This window comes from Uranotaenia lowii, chromosome 3 (assembly GCF_029784155.1).
Source record: "Uranotaenia lowii strain MFRU-FL chromosome 3, ASM2978415v1, whole genome shotgun sequence".
NCBI classification, from domain to species: Eukaryota; Metazoa; Arthropoda; class Insecta; order Diptera; family Culicidae; genus Uranotaenia; species Uranotaenia lowii.
Window position 1 is genome coordinate 215,445,828 of NC_073693.1, and position 24,048 is coordinate 215,469,875.

Genomic DNA, 24,048 nt, shown 5'->3' on the forward strand with positions numbered 1-24,048 from the left:
TTTTCGACCCGGACTTTTTGGTCGAGGAAAAAATTTCGTTTCATTTTACTGGTGGTTTCAGTTCTGATTAAAAAAAAAGACATACACCGTCTTAGCCGATTTAGGCTTTACAGACTGAATAAATGACGTGGACAACTTAAGATTAACATTTAACACCCAGTACCGAGATGGGAATCGAACCCATGCCCAGTGGACCAGCGATTACCGTCTTACCACGCTAACCACTCGACCACCGAGACGTATTGTTTAAAACGTTCACATTGTATTTAAGCAAATCCTTACTGTTCAAGATGAATTTTAATGATTTTTTTTCTATTTCAATTGCAGGATTCAAACAGCTTGATCGGCGAATAAGGAAGCAGTACTGTAGGCAGGATGTCGTCCTGCGCTTGTCCGATGGGACCGCCAGTGGGGGCAACACTGGCGGCTCTCTGTGGTGGATCCCAGTATATGCTCTTCATGGGACTGCTGGAGGTGTTCATTCGATCTCAGTGTGACCTAGAGGATCCCTGCGGAAGGATGAAGGTAACGTTTTCCGTCAGTTCAAATTGAAAGTGCAAGAAAAATGCTTAGCTTATAAAAAAAAATTGTCAAGTTTTCTCGAACTTAGGGAGAAGTGTTCCTAAATGTACCTATGGGGTAATATGAGCATAAAGCCAATTGACGAAATGGCTGATAGCTCAACATATTTAATAAGTGCAGTTTGCGAGTAATACGCTTTTGACACATGGCATGAAAAAATTTAATTACTATATAAATTAAAAAAAATAAAAACACAAACACGATTTTTGTCAATTTTGTTAAAATATATTGAACTTTAATACTAATAGTACAGAATCTGTTAATAAAAATGTTATGGATTTTATTTTTTATTTATCTAGAAATCAGAAATTTAACTAATTGTAGTTTTTAACAAAGTTATAGATTTTTTTTAGTTATGGATTTTAGTTAATGTTTTTTTTTTGTTTTGGATGAATAATTTCGGTTTCGATCAAATTTGCCCGGTCCAGGTATTGCCCGGGTTTTGGATTGAAATTTTGAAATCGAATGCCCGGGTTTTGCCATGTTTTTAGATAAAATTATCCGGATATATCCGGCCCGGATGAGTGCGAAAAAATTCTGGCAACCTTAGGTTGATCCGGATTAGTATTCAAGCTATATGTCTAAAAATATGAACTGAACCGATTTATATAAGTAATACCATTTTGGAATCATCAACATTTTTGCTATCGGTAAGAAAAAAAAAATTCAAAATATTTGTGGCATCTGATAATTGCGACCATAGACAAAACGGCCAAAAAAATGATGTATTTGAACAAAGATTGTGACCACCCAAGCGTCCAGAAGTCCCATAAAACAGGTACAAAACAAGTCTTGTCTTAATGATCTTCTATTCAGCTTCCAGTCCAGAGGCCCTTAATTCAGCTTCCAAAAAAATGCAAAATAAGCAAAAAATCGCTTTCTATCTCAACTGAATCTTCGGCTTCGGTTCATATCACCTTTTCTTGATTGTTTACTGTGTTCTGTACCGGTGCCGCCATGATGCCACGCGCCGGATTCCAAACTCGACAAATTGCCCGATTGCTTCTTTCCTACATTTCCTACATATATCGCATCAGAATGGTCACTCAATTACTTAATTACTTATTGAAAAAAAGCTTGCCCGGCTTGAGGATCAAACCCCGACCTTCGTGGTGAGAATCGAACACGCTTCCACTAGACCACGCCTAGATGTTGTTCTAACTGAAACTTAAACTTGAAGTGGTGATTTGATTTTGAAAGCACATCAATGCACTTTTTATGACTTACCAAATCACGTTTTAAGCACTTTTATGCCCTTTATGTGACTTACGAAATCCCGTTTTGAGCTCTTTTGTGCCCTTTATGTGACTTAAGTCCCGTTTAACGTACGTATAGATCCAGAGGTGCAAAGAGATCCCTTCACGCTACAAGCAGTACCGATTCTTACAGCCCGACGTCAGCCACGAAAGAATCATTTTGCAAAGTGGCAAACTGATTTTTTCTCCCTTATGCGGGCCATAGACTACACAAATGGCCTGTACAAATTCGATGATTCCACGACGATTGTTTGATCTATGCTCGCTCACACACTATACAAACATTTTTCACGCGACCACAAACGATTGCTGGCGAAAACAGCAACAGCAACAAAAAAAACCATCTCCACCCCGGATGGGAGGATGGTTTGTACAAAATATTTCGATCCCGACCGATTTTACTCCAACCGTTTGGGCGCTCATTCAAGCAGTGCCATACACTATGCAAATCGTGTTTACAGCGACCAAAATTTCATCGAATTTCATCGCATTTGTACAAATGTTGTGTAGTCTGTGGCCCGCTTTACGTACAGAACGTCGAACGTGTCTGCAAGTAAAAGTCAACCGCGTGATAAAATCCTTTGACTGCACGTTTCGAAAAATTCAAACAATTCTCCGAAGTTAAGATCACTTGCAAACTTGCAAGCCCGAAGATAAAATCCCTTGAACCGAACAGAATCCCTTCTTTCTATTCGGCTCAAGGGATTTTATCTTCGGGCTTGCTAGTTTGCAAGTGATCTTAACTTCGGAGAATCGTTTGAATTTTTTGAAACGTGCAGTCAAAGGATTTCATCGCGCGGTTGACCTTTACTTGCAGACACGTTCGACGTTCTGTACGAATCTTGCAACTTTGCAAGATGATTCTTTCGTGGCTGACGTCGGGCTGTAGGAATCGGCACTGCATGTAGCGTGAAGGGATCTCTTTGCACCTCTGCCTCGCGATTGTCCGTCAGGATGCCTCCGTCCTTGTCCCGGCACATTTCGGCTTGCGGCACGAAGCTTTTGCGGATACGTTGAGTTTCTGATAGAACTTTCATGTTTCTTGGGAACGATGCAGCTGCTCCAACTACACGAGCTCCTCCTTCTCTATGCGGCGGTTTTTCTCCTGGAAAATTCGAACTCGCTGCTTGTTCTGCTGTTGGTGATTTTCCAAGTTCTGACGGGTGCCTCTTTGCACTACTGCCGCCCGCGCGGCGTTTTCTTCGTCCATAACCTTCTACACTCCTCGTTGAACCAGTGCAGACGTTCCGTCGTGTTCGTTCCACATGCTCGACGAAGTTCTCTGGAGCGCTGTTGACATGTGTTGTTGAAACCCAGACCAGTTTTATTTCATCGTTTTTTTTTTTTTTAATTTTTTTAAGTCGTTATTTAGGAGTTCACATTACAAATCCAACAAACTTTTTGATTGTCGAATTTATGTAAACCCGGTAAGAGTTTTCAACATTTCCTGGTTGATCACTTCATCAGGAAACTCAAACGTTCAATTACGCAGGATTTCTTTCCCAGAAAAAAAAAAACAGATTTTGTTTTTGATTAAGTCATAAACATAAACAAAGCCTGCGTTGCGACGCGTCGTTGTATGGGAGCTTCGTTTATCCTAGGCCATGCGAAATTTAAAAAAAAATTAAATTTTTAATAATTTGTTTTGATCAAACACAACACAATCAACTTTTAGCATGGGGAAGTGATCAGCTCAGTCAGCTAGCTGGTCAGATTTTCAATCAGACTATGAGAGGTTCAATTACTCACCCTCCTCACAAAAAGTTTGCCTTAAGTTAAGTTTACTTAACATTGCATTTGAATGATAGCCGTTCTTTTTAAAAAAAGGAAGAGGCTCCCCATTGTATTTGAATTTCCAAATAAAATGAAACTTTTCAATTAATATGATAAATTGAATGTTTGAATTTTTTCAAAATTTGTTTGTGTGGTTAATTTGATGCAATTCACAAAAAAATTTCTCTAGATTGGATTTCATCACAATCTTGAAATGTATACCGAATAAATAAACGCGGAATCTCTTAACGCCATACACTATCGCAAGTGCCTCGAGTTCGAATGAATGCAGTACCGATTCTACTGCGGTAGTTTTGCGAGAAAAGTACATTACCGAATGAAATCGATTATCGTAGATTTGTCGTTGCATAAGGATTCCTCCGAAACCGCTGGCCCATAGGTCGGCAACCTGCGGATCGCGAGCCGCATGCGGCTCTTTTTAAAAAAAAACGAACACACACATATAGGATCTCAGTGAAACTTCATGTTTCTTTGAAGAGATCTAATTTTACTTAACTCCAAGGCGTACATCTTTCAAGGATATTATGGATCAGACCACAGAAAGAGTACTATATGTGCCGTGATCGGCATTCGATCTCATGGACTCTGGCTTAGAAGACTGGAACGCTATCCTCTAGGCCACGACCGGCGGCAGCGGTAAAGCTGCGGCTCTTTATCTCACTGTGCTAATATTATATGTATTTTTGAATAAAATATTTATAAAATCGTGCTGATACGATAATTGAGTCTTGTGACCTGGCACACATATTTACATAGGTCCGGAAGTGAATTTTAAAATTTTATCCGCTGTAGGATAAATTAATTTATCATTAACTGTGAATGCAAAGAAAAACTGTTGTTTTAAAATAACGAAAACTTAAATCAAATTATTTATTTCCAAAACCTGTGTTTATTATTGAAACAATCGAACGAAAAAAGACAGGAAACTGTAAAGGAAAATCAAAAAAGTAGTTCTTATGCAGCCTCTGCATAACCGTCATTAAATTTTAATGAATCAAAGCAATCGAAAGATTCCTTTTAATTCAACCAAGGTAAATGAAAAGTTTCGAAAACGCTCACTGGAGAAGGTAGTAAGTTTCTATCGAAATACCGGTATATGAACTTTTCATTTACCGTGGTTTAATTAAAAGGAACCTTTCGATTGCTTTGTTTCAGTTGACAACAGAGTTGAATTTTATATTTTAAGCACTTGCAATAACGTTTTTGCCCTTTATGGAAATTGATCAATTGAAATTTCCAAAATCGTCTTAGAATTGATCAACCATTTCGAAAAAAAATCACAACTTTAACGCGTAACAACATAAAAATATTGGAAAAATCACCTCAACCCTATCTAATTAATTTGAATTCAAAATGATAATTTCAATGTTTTTGAATAAAGATAACTCATAAGCATTCTCATTAGCAGATTTAACCGGGCTTTCCTAGATTTTCAAAGAAAAAAAATGGGAATGCCTGGTCCGGTCCGGATGCCCGAATATCGAAAAAAGGCCCTGTTTTTGTTCCAGAATTATTCACAATTTTCCAAATTCCAAAATTTTTAACCTGTTTCAGCGCATGCATTTTTTGAAATTTTGAATTATTGTTATTAAGATTTTCGTTTGTTCATTTTTCAACTTTTCTCTTGTTTTTTAATGGAACATGCGTAGATTTTGGCTGGATTTGCCCGGATATTATTCGGTTTTAAGTTTAAAATATACCCAGCTAACATAAAATCGTAATAGAAAGGATAATCCAAATCGAATATTAAGACATTTTCAATAACCATCGTAAACAAGCTGGTATTGAGTGATTTTCTATCATTCATTTACGAGAAGCTTTGCCCAAAAAAAGTTGGATCGGATAGCAGTTTAGTCAATTCGTAAATATGTCTCCAAATAGTTTAGAATACGCTAATTCCACATTTACGATTTGAGTAAACTGATTTACGATAAATGGGCGATCCTTCCTTCTTTCTTCCTTTGACCGGTTCGTGAACAGAAAATCTCACATATAGAGCTATAGCGCGAATCATTTCAACTGATGAGTTGGCATAGTGGTAGGATACCGGATAGTCAACTCGGAGGCTGGAGTTCAAATCTCGGTCGGGGATTTTTTTTTTTCGTTTTAGTCTAAATTACTTCAAATCGTATATTTTGCATTTTGTGGGGAAATCGAATCGTTAGAATCTTGTCATTGAAGATATATCGCCTCCACTTTTATAGCTATATGTTATTTTGGTAAGTTTAATACAATCTTTTCATCTGGTATATTCGTTTGATTAATTCTGTTGTTCCTGCGATATACCCTCTTAAATGTTTGCTGGGTAGGAACCCAATGCCAAAATCGGGAATGCTTTCTCAATAAAAATCGGGTTAAAAAGTCAATAGATACCCGAAATTCAAATACAAAATAAAAAACTATGAATTGAGTATACAAAATTAAAGTTTGGTAGCTTTTCAAACTCGTATCAGCATTGAAAATGAATGAAAACTTCAATTCTGAAAATCTATTTGAAAACTAAATCACAGGTTAAATACTTGCAATCATTAACAAAATTGACCTTTACACCTTGAAGCATTTTCCTTTCTAATTAAATCATAAATCTTCATCTTTTTTTTAAGTAAACCTTTGAGTCTTTGAGCATATTTAAAATTTTAAGTGTGATGCCTGCAGCTAATATTTACCAAAATCACTAAAATGTTCAATGAAGTTTCCGTAACAATCACATTTTTTTTAAATTACGAGTAAATCACGTTGATTTGTTTTTATTAATTTTTGTTTCGAAACTTTGAAAGAATCCTTGAACTGATTTCGTCTGTTTAAATCACATTATTACAGATGTATACTGGTCGAACCACAAGATTTTTTTCTTCTATAATCTAAGCTTTAGCAAGCATTGCTGAATAATGAACAATGTATTGAATTTCATTTTTCTTTCAATTGGACGCACAATACTGAAAGTCACATGTGGCATGAAATGTAATTTTGGATTTTCCAGATGCATAACATTTTGAAGACACGTTCATTTGATGTCCTGAGTTTTGAAAATTCTGCCAGTTGTCAGGAGCATATTTTTTAAGGTTTCAGCTACATAAATTTTAATTAAATTTTATCTCATACTTCTGGATTTTGTAAAGGATTGGCTATGTAATAAATAATGTAATAATAATAATGTAATAAAAAAGTTTCATAATTTTAAGAAAATATTTTCCATTTACTTTTTTTAAGCTTCTCTTTGCCGAAGAAATTATAAATATTCTGTTTATGTGGTTATGTTCACTTTACGTCATGCAAAGTATTCATGTAAGCTTTATATAGATTTGCAATTTCAACACTCGATATTTGCCAACGTATTAAAATTAATATTACATCAAACCTTGAGAAGAGTTGATGATCCAGAAAAAAAACCCATGTACTTAATCGTAATCAAAAACAGATTCAAAAGAAAAAAAACCAGAGTTAGAAAAAAAACTTATAGTTAGAGGGGTTTAGAATTATTTTCGCAAAACTAATGTTCATTGATCATGCATATATTTAGATTTTTTTTAATTAAAAACAAAAACCATAAATCTTCATGTGGCTCTTTAAAACTCTGAAATTTTGAAATTTTTGGCTCTTTCAAATCAAAAGGTTGCCGACCACTGCGCTAGCCGATGCATCAGTATGCAGCTGGGTCTCTGCTACAGGCGAATAAATACTCAATTCAGGTTTTGAAATCAACGGGTTTTTCAATTTATCAAAAGATTCGTAGTGCTTGGCTTCAAACAGGAAAGATTTATCTCAAACCGTTTGAAGTTTGTACAACGGATTTGCAATCTGATAAAAATGATATACAAAACTTACGAAAATAACTCATTAACCGGAAGAAACGTTGCAAAGCTTTTTCATTCGTAGGAATCGCAAAATTTGATACGTTTTCAATATGGTGATCACATGAACGAATCTCATTGTGAGTCACTTCATAACCGAGGAATTCAATTTAAGTGTTTACAAAGGAACACTTTTTTATGTTTAGTTCGATATTGCTGTCAGATAATACGTGGAACAACCTTTTAAATAAATCCAAATCCAAATTCTCCGCTCTTTATGAAGGTTTCCAAAACTTTCGAAACGAAACGCTAAAATAAAGCGGGTGAGTTCGCATAGCCAAATGGAAGTTTATTAAATTCGTACTGACCGGTTTCAGTAACGAACGAGGTATATTTTTTCGAACCATTCTTCATATCCAACGACGTGAAATATTTCTAACCTTGCAGTTTACTTATTTGATCCTCGATAATAGGTAATGGAAAATGATTTCGCTCAACAAGCTTATTTAACGGTTTTAAATTTATAGACAGAAGACAGAACTCCCCATTTTTCTTACGGGTCAACACTTCTCGACTCGAATATGGCGAATCGCTCCCTCGTATGATCCCTTCAACTAAAAGATCGTCAATCATTTTATCCTGTTCGCGACGCTCATAATCACTGAGTCGAATTGAAAAATCGATCTTCCTTTAGTTTGATTTCTGCGCAATACTTTACTTTTGGTTCCTTTAATTTCTCGCGATTCATATATTCGTTCTTAAATAGTCGATAAACGATATTATTAAATGAACTTGTCTCTAAAGTATCTCCAACGTCGAGATCAATTTTATCGCCCACGAACAATGTTTCCATATTATTACCAAAAGCATTTCGATTGTAACATCATCGAAACATCGTTTTCATCGAAAAATATTCGACCCAAAATAATATCCATTTGCATCGTATGGTTTGAAACTACAGAAAACTTAGTAAAAAACTCAAAGGAATCTATTTTCAAGAAAGATGAATACGAACCTAGCACTCCAATTCCGGACTCATTAGCCCCTACCAACTCTGTGTCCCTAACCTTACTGTACATAGTATCATTTTTAAAACAATGTGGCAACCGGTGTCCACCAGGGAAGCAATTGTCTTCCTCTCGCCGCCCAACGCCACCTCGACCGTCAGCATCGCCTCCGCATCCACCTTCAGCCAGAAACTTGTCGCCTTCCATCACCTTCTCCATGATTACACACACCGGACCTGTGGCATTATCGTACTTGGAATGTGTAATCGTTTCGTTCGCCACCGTCGACCTCGCTGCTCCGTCTCGCTTGTAACACCTATCCTCGCTATGCCCGACCTTGCCACACAACCGACACCTCGGACGTAGCTGCGGCTGTGGACAATTTATGGAAATATGCCCAACACCGTAGCAGCTGAAGCATTCGTTGTTTTCGTATCGCCTGGGTTTACGGTTGCCACCTTCGGATTGGATTTCTTCGATTCGCTTGATCGGATTCGCTTGATCGGACTGGTCCCGTCTTCGGTTGATGTCCTTGTCCTTTGGGTACGATTAAGCTTCGCCGTTAACACATCTCTTGGTTGGCCTCGCAGTAACGCAGGTGCTCTAACAGATCGTAAATAGAGCAGAATCTGCTGGTGGCCAAACTTGGGTACAGCGGATCGTACGACAACCCGCTGATTTTATACTTGATTACGGCACCGCCGCTCACGTTTCCTTTCCGTCCCAAAGCAGTCATACGGAAAACATAGTTTTCATACGACTCTCTTGCCTCCTTGAGACCTCTGACCAACTTCCTATGAATATCGGCGTCGTCCTCTTGGTCCGTGAAGGCCACTTGGATCCCCGATTTCAGATCGGCCCAACTTGATATCGCCCGCTGCACTCTCTTGTACCACTGTTGAGCAGCGCCACCTAGCCGGTAAGCTACGTACAGTAACGTGGAGCTTTTGGAACAGCTATATAATTTCTCAAAATGGGCTATAGTCGAGATCCACTCAGAGACTCCTTTGCCTTCGCGGAATACCGGGATCAGCTGGCGCAATTCCTCCGGATGGAAATGCCGCTCAGGGGCTTGCCGCTCACTCACTTTTTTCCGCTTCTGTGTTGCTCTTCCGATGGTCAAGTCGCGATCTGAACCTCGTTCGCCATCCAAATCGCCATCGCTGACTTGACTTCGCCGCGTGCCCTCTCTTGTCGGCATTTCGCTCGTCTTCGTCACGTCTCTGGGGCTACGCCACCCGATTAGTAGACACCAGGAGTTCTACCGGAACAAGTAATCTCATACTACCGGACAATCCAGGTTACATCGATCCAGATCCCACTTCCGATGTTTGTAGCCGGTACTAGCGGAAAACCGTTGAAACTCTCGGATAATTTTGCAGAAGAAAAACGTTTTATTTTTGTAGCTTTAACTTTTACGTGTTTACTGTTCGCTTTTCGGATCGAGAGTGCTCTTCCAACGGAATTAAAATTGAAACGAAGAAAATATTTGTCGTTAAACGCCCGTTATCGTTATCCTGTCATTTTTACACTGATACAAATTTCAATACATATTAGGTAACAAATACGCTCATTTTAAAATGCTACACATTCTACACTTTCGTCAAAGAAATTTAAAAAGTTTTTAATTTCATATTCATCAATCTTCACCAATCGAGCCATGAATCTCACAAACTAGAGCAAAGAAAAAAATGTTTTGCATAATTGCACTCAGCGTCCTAAAATGAGTCAAAATTTGCTCTTAAACTTTTGACTTCCTGGAGTTTTTTAACTCTGTCCCCTAGCGTGCAGGCCGTTTTGGCAACGGAAGGGCTAGCGCCGAAGACAATGTTGGCAAATTATTCTTCACACCTATGGCATCAAAAATAAGGACTTCCATTTTTCTCAAATATTTCACTATGAGATTTTTGCATCGTAGAAGTTAAGCAACATTTCTATCATTCTGTTAATTTTTGAAAGTTGGTTTTACAACATTTTGAAATTTGGAAAATAGTTATATTAAACATGTATAATAGTCGTTATACTCTTTTCTGAATAACGAAATGATAAAAATAATCTTACCTATGTTTGATACATCATGCTAAAATTAGATTAACACATTGAGGACCGCAAAGAAATCTAAGGCCGATGACATAGTGAGTGCGATGCGATGCGAACCGGTGAATCCCAAGTAGCACAGATTAAGCCAACTAGCATTTGGAAGTTTTATTATGGTTTGATAATGGCATTTTTTTGTGCAGCTCGTTTTATGACGGTTTAATTATGGTCATGCAGAATGCTTATATTTTTTTTCGACCATATGTTTTCAGATGGTTTTGAAAACGCTAATAAAACTATTATTAAACATACTGTTTAAATTCTAGTCCCAAGCACCATTCTTTTGGCCCTTGCACAAAGCTGATGGCCTCGATCAATCACGGAGTAGCAACCATTGGCGAGGTAGAACTTGTTCTGCTTAGCCACGCCAGCGATCATGGAATTTGAAGTGCATAAGTTGAACAAAGTCTAATCAAATATTTTATCTGAAGTGTTAAATGAATGATCATATCTAAGCTCTTCAAGTTCAATGATTTAAGGTGGATATGAGTAGTCAACTAAGCTATTAAACATACTGTTTAAATTATTTTGAAAGAGTTATGAATGCTCTTTTTAAACTATAATAAAACACAAACTTAAAAGTTTACTCCAAGCTTTCTTTTGCATGTTCTACAATAGCACTCAGTGGATGAATATTAAACCGCCATAAAACTTAGTGACAGTTCTCGTTCAAGATGTCAAAACAGGACACGCTCAGATTAGATAGCACATATTTGAATCAGGCTTGCAATTTCTCTAACGAGAATCACCGACGTGCTCGGTTTTCGATTCTCGGTAGAGATTCTCTGAAACGCACCCCAGAGATTTTTAGCCGAACCTCTGTAGAGAATCTGTTAATCAACACGACAGAGCGAACATACACTACACTCAGAAATGAAAAAAATATATAAATATTATTTTTCATGCTTTTTCAAGCTTTACCGTGCCCACTCACAGAGTTATTTTTCAGCGTGTAATAACTGAACTATTTCTCGTCGAGAAATATTGCTGATCCACTCTTTTTTTCTATTTCTGCGATAGCTGATTTGGGCTCCCGTAGGGTACCACTGTAAAAAAAATTACAGTATTCAAGAAAAAAATGAGCATTGTTCTACATAAGGATTATTTATCGACTGAAATTAAATCGGATGAACAAGCGGAAAACATTTAAAGATGATTTAATAAAAAGTTGTCAAACAAACATGTATACCAAATATTATTATCGGACTATCTATTGTTTATAAAACAAAAAATTGTGTTTGCCTTGAGCTTGGTCAATCAGCGGTCGAAATCACGGAAAAATGAATAATAAAAAAAACAGTTAACGATGGGGTCAATCAGCGGACAAATTCACGAAAAAAAAGAAAACGCTGTAGTTGTTTAAATAAGTTTAGAGTTCGACGACACGGTAGCGATCATTCATTAAATGTTGGATTTCGTGCTATGTTTTGCAGTCGGAGTTATCCGTATAAAGTTTAACTGAAAAGCGGTTAGCGTGTAGAAAACCGACATATTTTATACTGATTTGACAGATCGCACAAGTTTCGCAGTTATGAGTGCGCAGTCCAATTTTTTGCGATGCGAATGGTATTATTTCCTATAATAGATCATTATCCGTACACAACTCCTTTTTTTAACTTCTCATATACGATTTGTTACATTTTAACGACAACATAATTGAATTCGACCAGCATATAAAGTATCAAAGACGCATTTATCGCATCAAAAATCTTCGTCATGCCAAATTCGTTTATTCTCAGGCTATGGAAAAATGTGTTTTCAATAGTGTTCAATATTTTTTGTTTTGTCTGCACTCAACCAATTCGACACATTGAGGCTATGTGTCAGCCTATATAGATTTTTGCAATTTGTTTCACAATCGAAAAATATGTGTCTCGCATATAGCCAAAAAACATAGAATGCTATGTGTGGGGCACACATGAAATGCTTAAGTGCAACTAATACAAGTTATTAAATTTGGATTGTAGAGTTTATTAGTTGCAGAAAATAAGTTTAATAAGCTGTTCTGCTGTCAATTACTCAAATTTTTATATCAAGTCATTATAAAAGGGAGAATTTTGAGTATATTTACCAAAACTTTTTTTTATAAAAACTTTATTTCTGAATATCATTTACTTAACTAAAAAAAAACATACGCACATAGTGGCTGTCCGGACTGGCAAGCAACTTCAGGCCCGTTTCACTGCCAATCATCGAGTTGGCATGTCACCCGTGTTCAAACGGTCCAAGACCCTGCCTTCTTGCATGGACCTGAATAGCGCGCTTGATTAATCGGTCAAAAGTCTAAAATCGCATCCGGACTCTATGTTTCAGTAAGCCAACACTTTCGGGCACTATGTCACCTTCACACGAATGAAAATCCTGAAAACAATCACAATAAATGTTAATTTTTAATTGTCCAGTCCTAATTGTTGGCTTCAAATTTACACCAACACAGCAACAACTCCAGAAGTGACCGCTGAAAGGATCGTCCACCTCCGAAAACATTTTAGCAGGGCACTTTAGAAAGCACTTTGTTGGTTCCATCGCAACCAAAAACAAACTTTTCGCGCGCCATTTTGGAAACAAGCGGATTAAAATCATCGAAATCAGATTCGATGATTTTCAGACAGGCTTTGCACGCTCATTTCAATTTAGTCAGCTCAAAATATATATTGAACATACATATTATGTGTCAAAATTTTAGTCTTTATTTGAATCAATTAAAATTTATGTGTCGAACAGCTTCATGAACGTATGTGTGGAAAAACATACTATCTAAATGTGGATTTTTTGCAGTGTGGGATTTTAACGCTCGTAATTAATTCAATCTCAATGAATACTAAGAATAATAATATTTCATTCCGATGACTTCATGTTTTGTCCTCTCTTGCAAAATAATGATTTGAAGATTGATTCAAGAATTTACTTCTTAACTTAACTTTTGAAATTAGTGAGTAAGAGTGAATTTTTTAACTGTGTTTACTGCTCCGGCTAGCCTACCGCACGGAAGGCTACCGTCGCTCGATTAGAAATTTTCCCAGTAACCGCAATATCTCGGTGATTAAAATTTGGAGAAATATCTACGGCAGTGACATCTGGTGGTGGAAATTGGAATGAAATTCAAAGCGACAGTTGCACAAAAGAATTATTGCTTATTTTCTTTAGTCATCAAAAAAATATTTTTTTACTTTTAACGTTTTATTTGGAACCATTTAAAATTAAAAAAAAATCAATTTTGAACCACAAATATCAACCTAGTCACAATACAATTATACATTGACGAACTTTGGACCTTGGACCACAGTCGCCTGTCTCGGGAGATTTCGGAGCTGCTCAAGCGTTATCCAGTACAGTGAAATTGCCTCAGGTTGCTCTGAAAAAAAAAACAAAATGATTTCATAAAATGTATTCACTTAATGGCAGTGACACTTACCTAGATATACAACAACTTCGACGACAAGCGAAACTATAAAAAATTTCTTTCTCGAGTTCCGGTGTCATGCAAGCAAGCTGAGATTCATTGAAATCAGCCAACAGATGAATCTGCGGGTCATCGGAAACCGACAAGAATCCTGTATCTGAATCGATGTTACACCGGGATAGGATTTGTAAAAACGGGGACCGGGACAGGAAAGAGGATAAATCTTCCAAATTTCTGAACATGGCTTGAACAGTTTCTCAGCTTTGATCAGATTCCCGGGATGTTGGCAGACATTCTCGATTATCCTAGTAGTTGTCGTGTATTTCATGGTTACTGCTTCCCAGCTACAAATACGGATTGAACCGAGCCGTTTTAGTTAACAGTTCCGAAAATCGAACAATCAGAATTACCGGAGTTATCAACGAATTTTTCAAACTTTTTCTATGATGACTACCGAACGAGTTCCTTCCAATAATAGCAAAAACAAACATCACCCGCTAAAAAAAAAACGAAAAAAGTGACAGCTTGAAATGTTTCGAATTTAAATTTTAAGCGCAAGGTGATTTATCACTGAGAAATGTTTCCAAAGTATTAAAAAATAATAACGCGATACTTATTTTTTATCGACTGTAATAATTTATCGCCTGAAAATTACAGGATAAATACATAAAAGGTATTTTGATATTTTTTCTATTTCTGAGTGTACAGTGAAAAAATGTTTTCACCACGGAGAGCGACAACGACGGCAGCTGGCTTGGCTTGTTGCGTTTACCAACACATACGAAGCTGTTTCACTCGCCCGAAACATTCAGCGTTTGTTGATGCTATTATTATGCACACCATCGTGTTTGTTTTTGTCTTTGCTTTTTCGTGGCTTGAACCAGTCAGTTCTGTGTTTTCACCAACCCCCTGGCAACTTGACAGTTCTGGCGAGTTTCGTGTGCCTGATTCAAAATCGCAGATGTCGCATGTGTACCGCTTGTTTACATACTTTTCGAGCCATGCGTATGGAAAGGGCACATCATCAAATGTGGTGCGAATCAGGCAAATTCATAACTTTCGAATGAATGAATAAAAGATTCAACCGAAATTATTATACACATTCAATAATCTACCTATTTATTTACTGTATGGAAACAGTTTTTCTATAAAACAGGAAATGTTCTGCTATGATGTGAAAGTTTTGCCATTCTAAAATTTTCATATGTATTGCAATTTAATAAAATCACTTGATGATTGTTGTAGTAATGTTTTGTTTTACATTTATTGTGTACGATTGTCTACAATAGTTTTTGTGGAACGGTTACTTGTTCCAAAAACTGCCGTGTATCAGTGGATTATTTTGATCAGTCCAGAAATTTTAGACCTAATAAATGACACATAGATTTACGTCTGTGAGTCGTTTGCATCGATTAAACTTTTGAAAACAGTACGTTTTTACATAAAACTGAGCTGAAATGTTTAAATTCGAATCATTTTTTCATTTGTTAAATCAGTTGAAAGAGAATATATTTCAATATGTGTCCTTCCGACATGTTTAGTCGCTTGATTTTCGATTTGACAGAACCAGAGAACCAAAAAAAACTGGCACACGCGATTTGTATGGGAAACGTCAAGTTGCCAGGGGGTTGGTTTTCACCGGGGTGCTCTACGGTGACGAATTGTCGCACGCCGGAGCTATTGGAATTAGGTGTGTGTGGCTTTCGAAACCGGGGTGCGAATAGTGTGTGGAGAGAAACAAAATAACTCACCCGGGTGATTTGCAGCTATCGCACGGGGGTGATTTATTCTCCGTTCTCCGTCTTTCTCGGTAGAGAATGGCATCTCTGATTTGAATTGGAACTCCCATTTTTACACATTTTTGATAAGTAATGCGTGTTGGTTTTGAGTTAAAATTAAAAAAATACATAAAAATCTTTGAAAACTTGAAATCACCGAAAGTGGTATGAATATCTTTACAATATGAGTATTGAGTGAATAGTAGGAAAAAAAATTGTTGCTTGACGCCATCATTGATCCAAGATGGCGGCTTTCGCTTTAATTTTCAAAGCTGTAAATTACTGAAAATATCGTGAAACTTTCACAATATGGTTATAAGGTGAAAGCGAGCAGCTTTCGATAAACTTTAAAAATGCTCTAAATCATTGAATATCGCATGAAACCTCCAAAATATGGATATTTGTCAATTGAGATAAGCTATAAGAAGTTTATTTTTGCATTCTGACGCTCTCTTGAAATCCAGGATGGTGGCTTCATCTGAACTTAAAAATAATGTTAATGAATGAAAATAGCATGAAACTCCCAAATATATTGTATTGGGTGCTAAGGCTAAACGATAGAAGTCAAAAATCTCTTTTCGCGTTTCTCTGAAATGCTGTAAGTGACTGAAAATCCCACAAAAACCACCACAATATAGACCCCGTTCGTTTTTGGCAACATTCGATTTTGGCAACATCGAATCTGTCACATGTACCTAAATCAAACGGTAAACAGAAACAGCATAACCTTATAGTTTTCGCTAGAATAAGACCAATTCAATTTAGACATAATAGCACGATAGGAATAATAGAATGACATAAATGGCAAAAAAATCAAAAACTATAAACAAAACAAGAAAAGTTCTAAATGCATTAGAAACATAATAAAAAAAATTATAAAAGTGATTTAAAATGATCGAAACACAAAAAGTTCGGGCGTGTTGCCAAAAACAAACAGGGTCTGGTTCTTCTTGTTTAGCCCTTTCACTCAATACCATTATTATAAAGCTTTCGAGCGATTTTTAGTCATTTACAGTTCAGTGGAAGCCGCCATCTTGAATTTCAAGATAAAGTAAAAAAGAGGAATTCAACTTCTACTGGTTTCGCCCTTGAACCCAAAAAATATTGTGAGCGTTTCATGCGATTTTTAGCGGTTAACAGTATTTAACAGCTAAGCGGAAGCCGGCTTATTGTATTTCAAGATGAAGTTTGGTAGCGAAATTTGTCTTCTCTTGGTTCCACCCCTTTACTCAATACGAATATTGTAGAGATTTAAAGCCATCTACAGCATTTTTAAGTTCAGCGGAAACCGCAATCTTCGCATCATTCATCATTCATCAACAATTATGCTTGCTGAAAAAAATGAAAAAAAATCCGAGAACTCCCAGAATCAAATTCGACTTCTACTCGTTGATCGCTTTGAAGTAATACCCATATTGTGGTGGTTTGATGCGATTATCAGTCATTTATAGTATTTTAAAGTTGAGCGGCAGCTGCCATCTTGGCTTTCATGATGGCGTCGGACAACGATTTTCGACTTTTATTTGTGTAGCCCTTTCACCCAATACCCAGTATTGTGGATGTATCATAAGATATTCAGTTATTTACAGCATTGAAAAGAAAAGCAAAAGCCACCATCTTGGATTGATGATGATGATGAGATAGCGAAATTTGACTTCTTCTAGTTGAGTCGTTTCACTCAATACCCATAATGTGGTGATTTCATGCGGTTTTCAGTGATTTAAATCATTTTTAAGTTCAGGGGAAGTCGCCATATTGGATTTCAAGATGGCGTTTGATAGTAAATTTCGACTTCTACTCGTTTGGTCCTTTCACCCAATATCCATATTGTGAACGTTTCATGCAATTTTCAGTGATTAACAGCATTTTAAAGTTCAGTGGAAGCTGCCATCTTGGATTTCAAGATGGCGTCGGAAAGAAAAAAATCAACATCTTCTAGTTTAGCCTTTTCATTCAATACCCGTATAGTGGTGGTTTAATGCGACTTTTTGTCAGCATTAAAGCATTAAAAGTTGAGCGGATGCCGCCATCTTGGATTTCAAGATGGCGTCTGATAGCGGAATTCGACTTCTACTCGTTAAGCCCTTTCACTCGATACCCATTTTTTTGGGGTTTCATGCGATTTCAAGTCATTTACAACATTTCAAAATTCAGCGGAAGCTGCCATCTTGGATTTCAAGATGGCGTCAGACAACGAAATTTGACTTCAACTCATGATTTATTCCACGGGTCATTCACAATCAATCCCCTTTCATTCAAAAAGTCTGTCCTCATTTACAGTACTAATAATTAACAACTCAGAAATGAGGAACTAATCCTAAGCGTGTAATTGGTTGGCTTGCGAGAGAAACGTCAAATCGTAGCTTTTTTTGGGGTCATCATTAAACAATAATAAAACTATGAATTGACTCACGCCATGTTGGTTGCAAAATCGAAGGGCACAAAATAATGCCATGTTGATGGATTCACAATGCAAGCATTGGAAAATATTTTTTCAGGCCTTTTTTCCATCAATTTCATCATGATTGACCATCAGATTTGACAAGGCGCATTTATTTTAAGATACTATTTCATACACATTTTACCTAAAATCTTAACTGGCAGTAGAAAAGATGCTCTTTATATGGTTTTAGCATTGGTTTTTAAGCTAATAATTTTACCAGATCATATCTGAATAATGCAATCATCATTCATCAACAATTATGCTTGCTGGAAAAAATGAAAAAAACTCCGAGAACTCACAGGATCGAAAAAAACAAAACTTTCTAACATGTTTAATAATAGCTTTTTAAAAGCTTTGGTGACCAACATTGATGACCAACAGTGATATGTCTTGATGACGTTCCTAGGATAGGGCCAAAAAGCCTGATTTTGGCTTTATTAGAGTCCAGGTGATGTTATAGAATGCGCTTTAGCCTTTTATGAAGATTAATGCTATAGTCCAAACGAAATTTTACTGACCATAATAAAGCTAAAATTGTTACTTGGGATGCAATTCATTTCGGCGAACCACATTTGATGAAAATGTATGTGAATCGCTTAAACCTGACATACTCAACGCGGCGAAGCAGATGTCAATTTGTTCCGCCGCTCGAGTTCGCATTGACCGCGTTCGTCAATTCGCATCGCTTCGCTCTCACTATGTCATAGGCCTAAAGGTGCATTTACAGTTCTTTCGAACGTGAAAATGAAAAAACTTATATTCTTAAAAAACTCGACTATGCTGCATTTCATGGCTGCGAAACTAGGTGGAATAGATGCGGAATGGTTGAACGATTATTTTTGAACCGATTTCCTTGTTCAAAGCCCTTTAATATTAATTTTATTTCAATTCCCCCGATTTTCACTGCGGAATATTTTTTCCGCGTTCATTGACATTCCGCTCGAAGTGTAAACGCACTGAGCGAACGTGAAAACGGAAAACGAACAAGAGTGGTGAATATAAATTCCGCGTTCATTTTCACGTCCGAATGGCAATGTGCATTCTGAAAAAAATTTCACCGATGACGGAAAAATTTTTGCTTCATAGAAAATTAGTTTTTAAATTTGTAAGCACATTTGAAGGCAATTAAAGGCTTAAAATACTACGAGTTTGAAATGAAACGCATACGATATTTTTTTTTTACTTTAAAACCCGCTTGGGCATCATTTAATTGCACCTGTTGGAAGAGTTTCTCGACGAATAAATGTAAATGAAGATCATCGAATGGCCAAATTCCATTGAAATAAAAAAAAATAGATTCCGCTTTGTTCAAATGTGTGTTTCAGAAAAGATATGGAAATAATTATAAAAATTTATGAAATCATTCAAAAATAATGTGTTTTAAGGAGAACTGAAAAGCAGAAAAATTAACAAACAAAAGAGTACTGATGCATTTGAATTAAATAAAAACCTTTTCAATTGTTTCACTTATTAAAAAAAATTTTGAAATTTTTGTTTGTCAATTTTAAATCAAGAACAAAAAATGGCTATCTTGTAGAAGTTATATTCATAACGTCCTTTCAATAAGTTTTTCAAAAGAAACGAATCGCTAAAGCTCGTTACTCCTTGATCGATAAATACGTTTTTAAATTCATAAAATTTAATTTAAATTCAATGTATTCAAAGATAAGAACTTTGTGATTATTTGATTAAATCAATCGTTTTCAAAGCTGAATATGTTTTGAAGAAGAACAATATGTTTTTTTGAGAAATTTGAATTTAAATTTGAGCATTGGTTCGACAAGTATCGATCAAAACATTGGTTGAATGATCTGTCATTTTCCGATCGAAACCAATTTCTACCCGCAGTTGAACAAACCTCTTACTAATTTTGAAGATTTGACCGATTTGACATTTCACTGCGGAATATTTTTTCACTGTGGTGAGTTCACGTTCACGTTCGAGTTCGAGTTCACAAGAACTGTAAACCGGGCTTAAGCCAGGAAACACCAGAATTTGGCATTCTACAGTACCTTTCATAATTGTATAGAAATTGGAAGCACGCGCATTGTCACTTCGATTTTGACCTTGCATAACTTTTTACTCTAATGATATTTTTTGATCCATTTTTTGCGTTAGGTAGAACAACTATCATACTATTATACCACAAAATTTGAGCTTTCTAGAGTTTGTGTGGCCTAAAATACAGTAATTCTACGAAAATCGGACTTTTTGGACTTTTCTCATTAAAACTGCAATATCTCAGAAACTACGCTACATTTTTTATTGAAATTTTGCAGAGTGATTGTTGAAACATAAAGCTACCATGTCTGAAGTTTTTGAAAAGTTATATCGATGAGATCAAAAGTTACGCGAGGTGCAATATTTCAGGCATGAACCTAGAAATGCGATTTCTATAGAATTATGGTCGAATGTTTCCATAGGAAAATCATATTCTTTGTTTAACAACCAGTAAATATATTTCAACCAAAAAATCAAAACAATATCGTGAGATTCTGGTTTCAAAACACAAATGGATATTTATTCCATTTTTTCTTTTCTTCATTGCTTTTGCCAGACACTTTTTGTCTGATTGTTTGATGGAAACGATATTGTTCTCATGAATCGTCCAAAATTCTATAGAAATCGCATTTCTAGGTTCATGCCTGAAATATTGCACCTCGCGTAACTTTTGATCTCATCGATAGAACTTTTCGAAAACTTCAGACATGCTAGCTTTATGTTTCAACAATCACTCTGCAAAATTGCATTAAAAAATGTAGCGTAGTTTCAGAGATATTGCAGTTTGAATGAGAAAAGTCCAAAAAGTCCGATTTTCGTAGAATGACTGTATCTCAGGCCACACAAACTCCAGAAAGCTCAAATTCTGTGGTATAACAGTGTGATAGTTGATCTATATAACGCAAAAAATTGACTAAAAAATATCATCAGAGTAAAAAGTTATGGAAGGTCAAAGTCGAAGTGATAGGGCGCGTGCTTCCAATTTCTATACAATTATGAACGGTACTGTATATCTTAGAAAAAATTGGACCCAATCCAACAAATTGAATATCTTTGAGTTACTGAAATCGTTGTGTTTAACACAAATAACACACGACGTATTACAGGACACGACACTTAACGTTTTTACTAACGGAAAAAGGAATTAAATTTACCTTTTTTGTCGACCGGTTTCGGGCTCGATGTTGCCCATCTACAGGACGATGTCCGACTGACTAGATGAAGGAAAAACACTAATACATGTTCATACTATCCAATAGTATTCGTCGAAGGGTGGTCGGGTTGTTGAAAACTTGGTTTGAGCAGGTTGAAAAGCGGTGATATGATTGGAGCCTCATCCTCGTTCATAAGTGGCCTTTCCGATGTAGTGATATACATGGATTCCCATGCGTTTAAATGTGACGCTTTGCGTACACATTTTTTGAACTTAACCTTTCCCCAATCTATGTGATGATTAAGTTCTGACGCGTGGGCAGCTACACTTGATTCGTTGCTCCTGTTGTTATCTACTGCGTTTTTGTGCTCTTTGATTCTGGTTCTGAATTTCCGTCTGGTTTGCCCAATATAGACGGCCGGGCAGTTTTGACATGGAATCTCATAAATTCCAGATCTCTCTTCCGGTAGCACTTTGTCTTTTAGAGAAACCAGTCGATCTTTCAAAGTGTTTGAACTTTTGTAAGCCACTTTCAGACCATGTTTAGAGAGAATCTTACTGATACTATTTGTCAGTGGTGGGTGGTACGGCAGGCTGACTCTTTGGGATTCATCTCTTTCTGGTTTGAATGTGGTTGCGTTGCTACGGAGCTTTTTTCTTTCGTGTTTTCGGAGGATTTTGCTGACGAATTCTTGATCGTATCCGTTTAATTCACCAGCCTGCAAGATTTTTTGCTTTTCTAGTTCGAATTCATGGCTCTCCATCGGTATGTTGTACAGACGGTGGGCCATCGAATGAAAGGCAGCTTGCTTTTGCGCTCCAAAATGGTTTGAATCAACCGTAATATAGCGATCTGTTGACGTGGGTTTACGGTAAATTCCGAATTTCACCGTGTTATCTTCTTTTCTAGAAATTAACAGGTCGAGGAATGGAAGTTTCCCATCAACTTCTTTTTCGACGGTAAATTTAATCGAACTATGCTGGTTGTTCAAAACCTCAAGCGTTTGCGGGAGATACCGTTCCTTTACGGTGGCGAAGATATCATCAACATAACGCCACCAAACACGAGGGAAAAGTTTCTCCCGTTTTTCGAGATCTGTTTCGAAGTCACTCATGAAGAGTTCAGCCAGTAGGGGGGATAATTTACTTCCCATGCTGAGGCCGAAGGTTTGCTTGTAGAATTTACCCCGAAACAAGAAGTAATTCTGATTCATACAAACCTCGGCTATGGTGACGTACGCTGCTATTTGGTTTGGGGGTGCGCGGCGTCGCTCCAGGTGTCTGCGAAGGCTGCGTAAGGCGTCAGAAATGGGGACGCTGGGAAAAAGTGCGGAAACATCAAACGAGACTAAAATCTCTCCTCGACGCACTTTGAAATCCTTCAAATTTTCCACTAGGTCAACCGAGTTGAGGACACTTTTGCCGTGCTTAACTGGATATTTCCGCATTTCTTCTACCAACCACGCTGCCATTTTTTCGGTTGGTGTGCAGATGTTTGAAGAAATGGGCCTCATTGCGATTGGGTTCTTATGAATTTTTGGAAGGCAATACAATGAGGCTACTTTTGGGTTCGGGACGAGGAATTTTCTTTCGAGTTTTATTTCACCCATTAAGTCAGCCACTTTTTGCCTTGTGCTGTTTGCTTCCTCGATCATATTATTGAGAGGGTCTTTTGGCTTACCGTTTTTGTAACTGCATTCCACATACGGGCCCGTCGAAATCATGTCCCGAACCTTGTTGTCGTAGTCTAGCCTGTCCAAAATCACTACAGCATTACCCTTATCCGCTCGCGTGAAAATCACTTCGTGTTTTTTCATTATACAGTTTCGGAATTTTCCTTCCAAATCTGCTTTGCGCCACGATATTGGAAATGTTATTTTGAAAACCGCCCGGACAAAGCCCCGTTCGAAATCTGAAATAGCGGGCCCTGAAAAAGTTATAGCCAAGTTGAAAAAACACGAAGTGATTTTCACGCGAGCGGATAAGGGTAATGCTGTAGTGATTTTGGACAGGCTAGACTACGACAACAAGGTTCGGGACATGATTTCGACGGGCCCGTATGTGGAATGCAGTTACAAAAACGGTAAGCCAAAAGACCCTCTCAATAATATGATCGAGGAAGCAAACAGCACAAGGCAAAAAGTGGCTGACTTAATGGGTGAAATAAAACTCGAAAGAAAATTCCTCGTCCCGAACCCAAAAGTAGCCTCATTGTATTGCCTTCCAAAAATTCATAAGAACCCAATCGCAATGAGGCCCATTTCTTCAAACATCTGCACACCAACCGAAAAAATGGCAGCGTGGTTGGTAGAAGAAATGCGGAAATATCCAGTTAAGCACGGCAAAAGTGTCCTCAACTCGGTTGACCTAGTGGAAAATTTGAAGGATTTCAAAGTGCGTCGAGGAGAGATTTTAGTCTCGTTTGATGTTTCCGCACTTTTTCCCAGCGTCCCCATTTCTGACGCCTTACGCAGCCTTCGCAGACACCTGGAGCGACGCCGCGCACCCCCAAACCAAATAGCAGCGTACGTCACCATAGCCGAGGTTTGTATGAATCAGAATTACTTCTTGTTTCGGGGTAAATTCTACAAGCAAACCTTCGGCCTCAGCATGGGAAGTAAATTATCCCCCCTACTGGCTGAACTCTTCATGAGTGACTTCGAAACAGATCTCGAAAAACGGGAGAAACTTTTCCCTCGTGTTTGGTGGCGTTATGTTGATGATATCTTCGCCACCGTAAAGG

General features: G+C 37.2%; 1 protein-coding gene across 2 annotated transcripts in view; it reads left to right on the plus strand.

Annotated features, from left to right (window-relative positions):
* The window catches only part of LOC129751254 (glucose dehydrogenase [FAD, quinone]), a 207,148-nt gene that overhangs the window by 91,574 nt on the left and 91,526 nt on the right, over window positions 1-24,048 (plus strand). For both annotated transcript variants that reach the window (XM_055746641.1, XM_055746639.1), the window contains exon 3: window positions 328-525. In XM_055746641.1, the coding sequence (XP_055602616.1) occupies window positions 376-525 (150 nt within the window). In that variant the 5' untranslated portion in view covers window positions 328-375. The remainder of the gene's footprint in view (window positions 1-327; window positions 526-24,048) is intronic.